Source organism: Gallinula chloropus (assembly GCF_964237585.1).
Source record: "Gallinula chloropus genome assembly, chromosome: 2".
In the NCBI taxonomy this organism is placed as follows: Eukaryota; Metazoa; Chordata; class Aves; order Gruiformes; family Rallidae; genus Gallinula; species Gallinula chloropus.
The window spans coordinates 54,493,562-54,506,951 of NC_140086.1; the positions used below are offsets into that span (position 1 = coordinate 54,493,562).

General features: G+C 43.9%; 1 protein-coding gene across 1 annotated transcript in view; it reads right to left on the reverse strand.

Annotated features, from left to right (window-relative positions):
* The window catches only part of LAMA1 (laminin subunit alpha 1), a gene marked incomplete at its 5' end in the record, with an annotated part of 103,645 nt that extends 90,774 nt beyond the window's left edge, over positions 1-12,871 (reverse strand). The window contains one exon of the mRNA XM_084279905.1: positions 12,790-12,871. Within this exon, the coding sequence (XP_084136031.1) occupies positions 12,790-12,871 (82 nt within the window). The remainder of the gene's footprint in view (positions 1-12,789) is intronic.
* Between the last annotated feature and the right edge of the window lie 519 nt (positions 12,872-13,390).

Consider the following 13,390-nt stretch of genomic DNA (forward strand, 5'->3'; position numbering starts at 1 on the left):
AGGGCATGCAGCAGTAGGACAAGGGGTAATGGTTTTAAACTAGAAAAGGGTAAACTTATTAGGAATGTTAGGAAAAAGTTCTTGAATATGAGGGACTGTTCACCAGGAGAGTAGTGATAGGACAAGGGGCAATGGCTTTAAGCTGAAAGAGGGTAGGTTTAGGTTAGATACTAGGAAGAAATTCTTTACCGTAAGGGTGGTGAGGCCCTGGAACAGGCTGCCCAGAGAGGCTGTGGAAGCCCCATCCCTGGCAGTGTTCAAGGCCAGGCTGGATGGGGCTTTGAGCAATGTGGGCTAGTGGAGGGTGTCTCTGCCCATGGCAGGGGGTGGGAACTAGATGATCTTTGAGGTTCCTTCCAACCCAAAGCATTCTATGATTCTAAGAAAGACCAGCACATTTGCACAAGAACCTGAGGCTTGTCACCTCTGTTCAACAGTAACTAATGCTTTGTGTAAGTAATGAGGGTTTTAATGCTGGGGTTGGTTAGGTACTAGTTTATACTGAATACTAAGACACTACCCTTTAAGTTACAAGGCTAAGCATTAACAAGTTCGCTAATGCAAGCTTTACAGTGTGTCCCTCACATGCTCAGATTCCACAAACACATATGTAGATCTTGGAGATACTGTCACAACACATGTACTCAAACTGGAAATAGAATAAATGTGCCAAGACATGGGTCAGTACAAATTCTTAGCACTGAAGTACTTTGAACAACTGATTCAGTCCAATCCAAAGATTCCTACAAACAGGCTACCTTGTTTCCCAAAAGGGCAAACATCAGCCTTGACAGCCTTCAGCTGAATGTTTTGAGTAAAACACATTGGCAGATACAACGGGTTTAATAGCCTGTATCACAGCCCTGAATACGGTTTCTTGTATTATGGCTTGGTCCTTCACAAATTTTAGGGGTCTGAGGCAAAAAGTTTGAGGGAGCAACTTGTTCCTTTTGTTCCATCAGAACAAACTAAGGGTCAGCAGGAAAAGAGAAAAAAAGAGGAAAAGTAGTTTTCTGGTTAGTTTTCTGCAAGAGAGTAAAACTTGATACATAAGGTGGGTAATTTGTGAGTACTCTACGTATCATGCATTTTCAGAGTATAATCAATATTTCTTCTGTCAAGACATGTCTTGCAAGCATTGATTTTTCTAATGGTGTTGGCCTTTTCAAGAATCTGCCTAGAAATTGTCACAGGATTTACACCAAAACAAGTGCCAAAAGTTGACAGATGGGCAGGCTGCCAAAGAGCAACAAACCTGCCAGACCATGAAATTGGTTCTTTCTTGTTCTCCCAAAGCTTTTTCCACACATTGAGGGGTCTACATCCTTGTGTTTGTTGGCTTGGGGATTGTTCTTTTAGCATCAGACTAGTGTTTTTCCTGAAGTCACCTTGATCTTGGGAACAATTTTCACTCAAAACTACAGTAAATTCAGGCCACAGCTATTAAATATGTTGGTCTCATCTGCTTTGCTTATATGCAGCCTAAAACACAGTATTATCTTAGATTAGTAAAACAGTAGGCTCTGGCAGTGTAATTGGCATGTAAAAGACTGTAAATGACACTTCGGTCAGTCGTCACTTGTGTCCCAATATCAACAAAACAGAACATTTTTGTACTTACTTATATTGTATCCAAAGTAGCTCCCCCTCCCCCACACACTTTTTTTTGCTATGACTGCCTCAGTAGATAACAGCTCACCCTGCACTTCTTTCCCATCACCAGTTTTCAACCTGAGGCAACAATCTCCCTTGTAAATTAAAATCCTGCCTTGATTTAATCCTAATTAAATTTACATGCCTTGCTGTGCAGCTTTAGGCTTCACAGTGAATCATTTATTATAATAAATAGGAAGTTATGACCTATGTGTCTATGAGCTCTTATTCTAAATTTGTATTTATCACTAAGTCTGAGAGACCTGAGCTTGAGAATTTTAGAGGTTTAGTGGTCCAAATAATTTCTGTACCGTGACTCAGTATCGCAACCCACCAAACTGTTGTTACTTCTTTTCCTGTGTAGACATAAAGGACCCTTTGAGGCAGCTGGCATCTTGTGATCATAAGTGAAGTATTACAGCAAGTAGCTGCAATGCAAAGGAGCTCTGAAATGTATTTTCCACTTAGTTCATTTAAGCTTGTTGTTCACCAGGCATATAACAGAAACAAAACAAACAAAGATTTCAGTTTTAGTTTATTCACAGTAGGAAAGGGAAAAAAATTCATTATTAAAAATTGCAGCTGCCCTAGATGAACTTAAATTTCTGTTCAAAATAAGTGGAATTTTTTCATTAATGAACAAAAGCTATTTCAAGCTGAAGAGCTAGTTTCTCACTTCAGAACTACTAGCTCTCCTGTTTTAGAAATACTTGGGGTTTTTTCAGACATAGAAGAAAAATTTTTTCATTCCACAAAGCCATTATCAGAGCACATACAGCCCTGTATCACTGCCAGATCTTCCTGGGTAGAAGGGAACACGTTTCCTACAGCTTGAATGGAGCTGAAAGGATTTGCAGCTGTGTAACACTGAAGACATGCACAACTTGATCGTTCCCTTATCTCTACTGACAAGGTTTCGCAATATCCAATTTAAATGGTTAATTAGGAAATAACCCCTCTCTAGAGCTGGTTTGTTGAGTTTTTTCCTCCAGTTACAACCGACTGTTAAACAGGCTATAGCAGTGGCTTTCTGTTCTTTGGAAAGAGAAACATATCCTGCTACTTGTTTCTCCTAGGCATTTCACTCTAGGTAACAGTACAATTACAAACAGCCATGCTTTGTACTCTTACATCTAATGGTCTCCAGGCTCACAGGTTAACAAGTGTACATTGAATACCTTAACAACCCTGTTTTTAAAATATTAATAGCAAGTCACCTGTTGCACATTTTCTACGCTCTGAACTCAGCACTTTCAAACACTGATTCTTTCAACAGTAAATGCCATCACAAAAGTCAGTCATTTGTGTCGCACAGGATGAACTCCTGAAAGTGTGATTTTTAAGGACACAAAAATGAGAGGAGAAAAGCAATCAATATTGCTTTTAAGAAGTTCTCTTCTGTATTGCTGCCAATGCTCAATAACTCAGCCAGCCGCATGGAATTTTAATCAAGTGTCCTGAAAGTATTTCGCCTTTGGCCTGAAAACAAGAATGATGTATTTCAGCCCAAAGGGCAATTTTTAAAGAAAATCCCAACAGCCTGAAGACCAGGACTGAGCATACAAGTCATTTAATTTAAAATTCAGCAATGCTACAGTGACGCTAAATAAATCGCAAGGCAGATTTTGGATCAACCCTACAACAGCCCAAATATTTTTACTGATTGCTGTGTGAAATTCACCATTCCATTATGTAGAGTTGCAGAGCAGACAGTATGTATTTCTTATTGAAAAGATGAGGGCTGCTCAAGTTTTATAGACTATAATCAGTTGATACTATGTGGTATACAGAAGTGTTTTTCTTTGGAGCAAACATCCTGACCATTTCCTGCCACTGCACCACTGAAAACCCTTCTTGCTCTCTTTTCACATCATTACAGCAGGATTTTCACCCCACCAAAGGTATCCAAACTCAGATTTGTCCATTACCGCTATCAACTGTGGCAGCATGCAACAGCAGATCCTTAAACCAACTACAACTATCACATGAAATGTTTGAGAAACCTTAGCTTGAGCTAAACACATGTGACAACCTCTGATCTGTGCCAAGACACACCAAATACATCCATACACCAGCAGTCATAATTTGTACCTACTGTCTCATTGCTGCCTTTGAATGATATACCATCCCTCATCACTATAGAAAGATCTTACTCCCCTTTAGTCATCACACAGTTCATCTTAAATTTCTCTGCCCAGCCATATTTTCCATCGTTTGCCAAGAACAGCTTCCTCCACATCACAGAAAACCTGCCTTGTGCTTTGCAGAATCGTTTCCTTGACTAGAAGTGTCCCCATTGCTACACTATCAGATATGCAAGAAACTAAGCTGTCTCTTTTGTGACAACTCTCAAGAAGTCAGGCATTCAAATCTAGTATTTGTATTTGCTGTGTACCTTTGGCAATGATAAACTTGTTCTGGAGGATGTTGTCAGACACAGTGTAAACCTATTTCAGGAAGGGGCTTAGGAGGACTTAATCCTCCAAGTTTCATCTTAAATTTTATGTTTACTTCTAAAGTCCAATTCAGTAACAGGCTCACATTTTTGCATTAGCAAAATGTGGTTTCTAAAATTCTGATCAGCCATTAACAGGGGTTTAGTGTCAATATCCAAGGATAACACTTAAACATACCCAGTTTTAGTCACAAATCATGGACTTCTGGAAACAAATAAATAGAAAATTTGCAATATAAAAATATTTTTCAATACTGTGAGATATTATTCCATAGAAGCAAATCAAAATACTTAAGAAATTGAGAGTCTTACCCAGTCAATGCATTAGTTAGCAACTACTTAAGGAATAGATGAGCACTTGTCTGTAAAGTATATTCACAGCAATTCTCCAGAAGTCAGTGGAGTTTATTTGATCCTTCATTTTCCCCATCAAAATTTTTTCTCATCAGCATATTTTAAAAGGTGTTTTCTAATAGAAGTCAGAGTACACATTATTTGGAGACTCCACAAACTAAAGCAAATAAAAGGAATCCTAGCAATTTCAACAGTATGTATGTCATAGGCTTAGTTTAAACCAGGGTTTCCACAGATCCTTACAACTCAAAAGAAACTTCACTTCTAACTTTGTTGTTATCTACCTCAGCCAATACATGAGAAACAACCTGATCAGAGGCATTAGCAGCACGTAGTCATCACAAGGCTTTTCTGTCTACCCCTCCCCCTTACAACAGCGAAAGACATGCACAAAAGGCAGCAATGTAAAGGCAAGTTAGATATATGCATGGCACAGAGAACAAGCAGCACACACTAGCTATTCATGCATTTGTATGAGAAACATTTGTGAGGCAAACGTAGACAAGAAAAACTTTGGACTTTTCACCAGATTTATTAGCAGGGAGCTTGTTCTCACTTCTGTAAAGCAACAGCCAGTCACAGGGAAAAGTTAATTCAATGAATTGTTGGGGTACTTTGTTTTAAGCACAGGCCTAGTTCTGGTGCTAGACTCTCATAGAATCACTCACTGACAGTATACTCCTGGAATGATGCAGAATAACCCTAAGAAGTCAGGGCAGGCTGGCCAGGCTCCACCCAGCTGAGCAGCAGGAGCTCTGCTCCAGGGAAGAGATGACAGAGGAACACCACAGCACCACCAAACTCCCCAAGCCCACCATCCTCCCAGGTGCCCAACCACCCTGCAGTGTGGCTGCAAAGCTTGTTCTGCCAGCACCCCTGTACACAAAACAAGGGATAACTCAGGTCCCTGCTCCAGTCCTGATCAGAAAGGTAGCATAAGCCAACCGCACTGGAAGTGCCAGTCACTACTGGGTTGTTTTCCTCCTCACCTTCCAACATCATTTCCTTACACGCTTCTTTGATCAGATGAGTTTCCCTACACCACTTCGGTCAGATCCCTATCTTTGTGATAGAAGGTAAAGTTACTAGTTGTGCTTTCACATAACTGAATAAACTTTGAACACTAACATAGGCAAGCATCAGTGCTAGTTCCAGTTTATATTTCTGTCCAATAAAATCCAAGATTTATAGTTAACATGATTTATGCCACCGATTGGTAAAGAGCTAGGATTTTCCTATTAAAAGCCACTTGCTTGATCAGGTCAACAAGAAAAATCCAGCAGTCAACACTATAGAAATTGTTTCAAATTACCATACAGGTTCTGTGCTGTCCTCTCAGCCTTTCGGCAAATAAAAGCTTATACAAATATGATCACGGAGGCAGTGGACACAGGCCTATCTTCAAGGTAGTTTTGGAGCAAGACATCAGTGAAAATGCAGGCAGAGTCAAGTGGAAAATAAAGTTTCCACTTTGGGAAGTGTGTTTCTTAAACAGCTTTTTAACCTCTATTCTCATGCAGGAATCAAGAGGGGGATTGGATCTCACAGCACAATAAATGAGCTCACAGAAAGGAATTACATTATGCCAACAAAAAAACCTGCAAAAAGAATTGGTTCAGGAATATCTCTGATGGGGTTGTTACTCTGTCAATGGACAGCTTAAAGAAAAAAATCATCAGGAGTTAAGAAGTTAAAGCCAAGAAAACCAAAGGAATTGCTGAAGGCTGAATCTATCTACTCTGTACACACAAAGCAGAAATGGGATCTTCATGGCCTTGGCTGGCAGGAAAAGGCCAGGGCAAGGAAAAAAAGACAAATCAACTCAATCCATCAACCCACATCAGCTGCAGCTTTACACAGCCTGCAAGGTTGGGCCACTTGTGGAAGGGATTGAACAAGACTGCCTGCCATGCATCCCCCTTCTCTTCCAACAGCCCTCTGAGCTCACATGGACATTTACAACTGTAGGGACTTTTCAGGGAGACTAAAAAAGTAAATATCAGTTTCTTGGGTAAAACCAAAGTATCCTAGCAGTCCGTTTTACTCTGCCAGGAACACAAGGTAAAGAAAGCTTCAAGAGTCAGAACCAGATGAAGCAGTCTCCTCAAAGCCAGAGTTCTGTACCCACATCCTAGTGCCCAGAGGCATGGTAATACAGCCTCCAAGTTATCACTTAAGTACTGCAAACCATATATAAATGGGAAGTTTAATTGGTGTGCACCTAAGGCTTGTGACAATCAACAAATCAAAGGTCCTAACCTAGCCAATCCCAGCTTGCAAAACATTTCCAACAGTATTCTTCTGTCTGGTCAGAAAGGGATGCCTGGAGGACAGTAAAAACAGCAAGCCCCACCTGAAGATCCTGTGTGAGATGCTGTAAATACCAACAAGTGATCAACACACACTAATAGTTCTGAGTTTCCAGAAATGCATTTGCTAAGTCCTCAGGGAATGGAGAAAATATTTGACAGACAAATGCTTTTTTTATCTTAATCTTCAGTCTTAGAATGCTTTCATGGGATTTTTCTGTCACATACCTCTGTACTCTGAGAAAAGAAGATTCTGCAGCTTGCTAGTATTGACTTTCTTTTAAAATAAGCAAGAGAAAACAAAGACTTCAAATTTAGGACTCTAAATCCAGGCCAAGCACAACATTTCCCCCCACAAAACGTCTAAGACATTCTTTCCAGGCCACCAGAAAATCTGTAATTTCTCATGGTTCTTTTTCTATTCTCCCACCCTCAGAAGTCAGACTCCAATCACAAAAACCTGCACATAGTTGAGATGCATTACCCTTTCTACTCTACCAGTTCCTTTGAATATGACTGAGCCCCATTCCTATTTGAAAGGCTTAAATATTTGTTTCTTGATATGAATTTAGGGAATCTTAATTCTAATGCAATGGTACACACAAAGTCAACATTCCTGTGGATATGCAAAGGGGCCTCCGAGGTGACTTCATAGACAGGTCATCTAAAATTGGTCTATGTAGTACTCTACAAAAGTCAAAGTCCATTACCATCAGTGTCAACCATGTCAGAAAATGAGACTCCAGAGCTCCAGACTTACAGCTAGTCTTCCACAGAAGTATGGTTGGGGTGTGCCATGTCCTGTAGCCCAACAGAAGCAGCTGCTGCAGCTCCCTGTTCCCAGCATGAATTTCCAACAGACACATACACATAACACAATATACACATGTATATGCATATAGCCAGCCATACAGATCAGTAAAGACAAAAACACAGAAGTGCCATGAACACCAATGATCTCATCCTGCTCCAGCTGCTTAACAGGAAAGAACTCTGTAGAAAATGCATATTCATATACATATATCAATAGCTGGACTTGGACACCTATGTCTATCCAGTAAGCATTTCCCCCTCAATCTCAGGTCTCCCCGTTGCTGGCACTGAGCATATGAGTCCCCAAAGCCCACAACTTCACTCCAGCTACTTGTCCACAGACTGCCTTGCACATGCACCACCCTCAACAGATCGACTATGGATCCTTTTAGTTACTGGTAGCTGGCCCTGGATCTTCTCATCAGCATATGCCTGATGCAGACATGTCTCCTGGCTGACCTCCAGACCCCCACACAGCCAATCCAGTAGTTACCTTCGATCTCCTGGTCTCTCTGGTATCTGTGCTAAAACAACAGCTTCTTTGATACCTGGCTCCATGTTGACAGGTGATCACACACCGACACAGACCCACAGGACACTCTGGAGAGCTTTCCCCATGACTCATGGTGGTGGATGTCACCCCAGCCTGTGGGCTGATAGTGGTCCTGAGACATCCCAGGAAGGGGCTCATTTTACTGGGTTTGTTATTGGGATTGCCCCACCTTGGTCCTCTGTGCTCCTTTGTGCATGGACCTGAGACTTACCGCAGTCCAACAAGTTAAATAAAGCATGGATAGTTAATAAGTATCTTGTGTCCTCAGGCAGGTTAAGTAGCAAGGCCACACCAGGGTGTACATGTTCACTGTAACTGAGGTTGTGAACCCTAGGAGAAATTGAGAACTTGAGACAATTATATTATCCTGCCCAATTTTGCCAAAACCTAAAGTTTTCAGCTTATCACAACTTCAGGTCATTCTGCTTCAGACTCCTACCAAATTTTTAGCTCATCAGCCTCCAGTCTTACACTGGAAGGTACAAACGCTACTTAAGTTTTACACAAGTCTTAAAGAACATCAGGAGTCTTTTAGTAATGTCTTTATTAGAAGCAATATTTACACCAGTGGAGGCACAGCAGAAGAAAATACTTTAAAAATGAAGGCAAACTTTGCAATAGGTAGAAACCTTCCTGTTTCCTGTATCACTTAATTCTTTGTTGCAGGTTTCTTACCCTTCCCTTTGAAAAGGCTGGTATTTAAGACTTATGGAAACAAGCTCTATTCAAGCCATTAGCATACACCAACCCACAATGCAGTATAGCAGTCAAAAGGTGTCACAGGGACTTTACATTTCATACAGAAAGCATTTGTGAACGCAATGTCCAGCCCAACTTGAAGGTGTATAAGAATTTTCTTCAAGGTTTACAGCCATCCCAGGACATCCTGGACATTTGACTCTCAGCTTCAAAAGGGTCAGAGGAAGCCAAATCAACCCAGAAAACACCTTTGAATGCATAAAGCTGTAGTGAGGTAACTCTTAAGTGCAAGATCTTTCAAATTAGGCTTGTAAGCTAAAAGCCACATGTAAAAACCCCAAGACTCAAGAAACTTACTCCTCAGTGCTGCCACACCTACAATTGAAGCACACCACTCAAGATGGAACTCACCACCTTGAATTACACACTAAAGTAGTCCACAGTAAGTGGGATACAGAGTCATCACACCAAGCATCACCAAGGCTTGAGTGACCCAGTAAGAAAACAGCAGAAACAAGTACAATAAAAGTTTATCTGAACTCAGGTACCTGACTGATGCTTAATAAGTAAATAAAAATGAAGGCCTGCTATTTGTTTCTCCTTCCATCTTTGAGTACTCTAAAGATCCAACAGCAGCATCAGCTTTTTCCCTTGCCCATTCTCCTTCTGCACCCTTGAAACTTCCATTCTCAGCTGCACAGCAGCTCACTTTCAAACAGAGGTTTGGAGAGATTTCATACCAGCCTCCCCCTCCCCTGTGATACCAATCATAGCACCTCAGCAATACCGCACTAAGAAATTGGAGAAGTGGGTTCAAACGACCTCAGACTAAGGAGATTAGCCTAAGTCTCCCACTTCCTGGCCAACTGTTCTAACAACCTGATTTATAAGCAAACCATATCACTCATGTTTCAGGAAAAAAAGCCACTGACTATTATGTTATGATCTGCACTCCACACAGCCTAAACACACTCACTAAACCAGATTATTGATGCGAGGTAACCCAAATAAGTCTAGAGAAAAATACCTGTGTTCAGCTCTGCCCAGATAGAACACCCCAGGCACCTTCCGGGGGTGAAACAACCCCCTATACATCAGCACTTAAAGACTACCTATTCCAAAATCCCAGGCAGTAGCTACAGAGCAGGTGGGATGAGCATACCAGCTTAAACAAGTAGACTATGATACAGCCAAGGAAGCATTTAGTCTACAGCTATAGCCTTGAGAGTTACCACTACCTCACACTGACAGTAGCAGGGCAGTTTAATTAGAGAAAGAAAAAATCATCTGACACTGGCAGAATCAAATTTATAAAATAGAGGGAATAGTGCAAAAAGCCATCATGGGATCTTCTCCTTTATAGACCTGGATTGTTGTTACCTCCAGTATAAGAACACATTACAGCGATGCAAAGCTGCTACATATGCCTCCAAAAACAGCTATTTGCTTGAGACTGTAAATAACTTTTCATCCAGATCACACACTTCATGAAGAGTTACTCCACTAGTGGATAGAAAAGATGCAATTGAAAATGCAAACCAAGCTTTTCAGCATGATGGGGCCACTTTAACAAAACAACTGCAATTAAAATACCAACTAAGTTTCACAGGTATGTAGATATTAATCTTTAGGCTGAAAGAAACAATTATTAACCTTTGAAGTTGCTCAGTACCATGAGTTTGCTATTCTGTGTTTGTTTCTTAAATTCAGCACTTTCTGACAGACCCTTGAAACTATCATACAGCCAACATTAGCAACAACAAAGAAAAAGAAAAACCAGAAAAAAAGATACACTGAGTTCTGCTGCAGTACTCTCCATGGGCATGCCAAGATACCTTCCCCAAATCTTCTTTAGTGCTTTTGCTCTGAGAAATCTTTCGAGCCTCACCACAAACTGTATTTCCACACCATCACCATGCTCACAAGTTTGAGCTTCAGTTGTTTACTTTCTGTGAAAGCAACATGACTATTCTAATCTGCATCGCATTCTTCACATTGTTTTAGCATCAGTTATCTTGAATTCTGGGTTTTCCTAAGGCAGTTACCCACTGGGTGGTGTGTGGGGGTTAATACTCCCTGCTTCCTCAAATGATCTGTGCTCTCATGCTGAGAAAAAAATTCTATCAACTTAATCTAATAGAAAGAATGGTCTCCTGACCTGATCTTTCAGCTAGAAAAAACAATTACGAATTTAAATAGCCCTGGGAGAGGTGAATTAGGTGCAATCAAATACACTGGTATCTTTGAGCAGTGCTACAAAAATATGCATTTTATCAAGATGCCTCCAACTGTGAGCTGCTACATAAAAGCTGGAATATCAGCACTGAACTATGTGCACAAGCTGCAACAGATTACAGCAGTGTGAGCAAAGAATTTCTACCAAAAAAGGAGTCTTGTCACCTATATTGGGCCAGCTTTAGAAAGCATCTGTGAAGTAAGGTTATGTGGTGTACATAAGATGGCATCTTAAAAACAATTGTAAACAGCAGAAAACCAGGCAAAATTTGTTTCTAAGACTGAATTTTCATAACTAAGGTGAAGTGTATTTATTTACAAACTGAAGTATACGGACTCTGCAATTTACTTGGGCTTGATTTTGTCCTCCTTGCCCGAAGGTGCATATACAAAATGTTAATACCCTCACTTCTAACGCAGCATGCAAACATCCAGATGCTAATCTCTCACGCTACATCGCGCCACTCTTCACCATAAAGAAGAGCCGTGCATCTGCACAGCACATGCCTTCCAACCATCTCCCCCTCCTCATTTATTCGGTTTTTAATAGAGACCTAACGCAGCCGGGGACTGGCGCGCAGCAAGTAGGGAAGGATCGGTACAAGTTGTGCTGCCGACTACGCCAGGAGCTGAATCAAGGCGAAGGTGAGAACATCCGATGCCTGCCAGGGCTTTCCCTCACAGCGCAGCACGCCGCAGCGCCAGTAACAGAGAGGGAACGGGGCTGCCCGCGGGCTGGCAGCTCACCGGGAGCACGCACGGCTCCGCGCTTGGAACAAAGGGGATGAATGGACGGACGGATAGACGGATGGATGGATGCCTGTGGGGGAAGTTATTCCCAAAGCAAGATCTGGCTGCGGAGCGTTCCGGTATCCCGGCCTCAATGCACTGGCCAGCCCCACGTGCAACAAAACCCCCAACAAATAAAAAAGAAACTTCTATAAATTATCTCCATTACACGCTCTTGCTACCTCCGCCTCCTTCCTGGAAAGCGCTTCTGACCCCCTCCCGCTCCTTATAACAGAGCTTCATCTGGGTTATAGTGGCTGCAGCGTGAGGCATCCTTGGGGTCTGCTCGCTCCGTTCCCTTCCCAGGGAGCGGGACCCCCGGGGCTGCAGCCCCTGCCCGGCTCCGCTTCCCGCCGGGGCTTTGCCGCAACGGGGCTGGCGGCGGTGGGCACCCGGGCCGTCCACCAGCTTCCCCCCACCCCCCGCCCGCCCCGGGGAGCGCGGCAGCGACCGCGCCGCCCCCTCCCCCGGGTTTCTGCCTCTCCATTAAGTCTCTCAGTTCCCACAAAGGGAGTGGGCGGCCCCGGAGGCGGCCGGGCAGAGTGGCCCCCTCCGCTGAGGAAGAAGAAAGGGCTCCAGGAAAGGGGGGGAGGGAGGGCGGCTGTGTAGTGCCGAGATGAGGGGGGGAAGAGTAGATCCCCGAGAGGGAGGAGTGCGGGTTGGGGTCCGGCAGCTCTGCCCGTCTCGCGGACCCCAACCCGCACTCCTCCCTCTCGGGGATCCCCTTACGGGCTAGCACAGGTCCCACACACACCGGGTCTACCCAGCGGGAGCTGGGGACACGCCACCAAGGCTTCCTCCAGCCCCACAGGAAAGAAAGCCCGCCCCGGGACGCGGGAAGCAAACTCTGCAGGTACCGTATCGCAACGTAGCCCCTGCACTCCCGAGATGCTCCCGCCCCCCCCCCCCCCCCCCCCCAAAGCACTCACCACGGGGCTGGCTCTGCCCCGGCGCCCAGAAGACCGAAGCCACCGCCAGCAAAACCACCAGCCATCGTCCACCGCTGCCCATCGCTTCTGCCCCCGCCGCCGGGAGGAACGCTGCCTCCCGCCCTCCTTTTATAGCCTCCCCGCCCCGCCGTCCCCGCCCCCGCCCCGTCCCGCGGCCGCCCCGGCGAGCCGGGGGCTCGCTCACACAAACACACGGGCGCACGGACCCCGCGCCACACATGTCCGGCCCCTCAAAACCGTCCCCGAAGCACTTGCAGCCCCGGCCGCGCGTTGTGAGTGATGCGCGGGGTGCGGCCAGACCGAGTCCTGGTGCCTAAAAAGTTCTGGAAAGCTGTAATTAATAAACCGGGGACCTCTTGCGAGGAGGGGGGCGGGGAGGGGAGGGAGAGGAGGTAAGAATGCGAAATATCACGGTAAAAGCGCGTGTGGGGAGAAAGCGTTGCTAAGCTGGTTCAACACGCAGCTTTTCTATACGGCTGACGTTTTAACATTTTGAGGATTTTAGGGTTTTTTTTTTTTCAATAAAAAAGCAGTTGCCGAGGCTTTCCTTGTACAATTGTCATCCTCGGCTTTGAAGGTT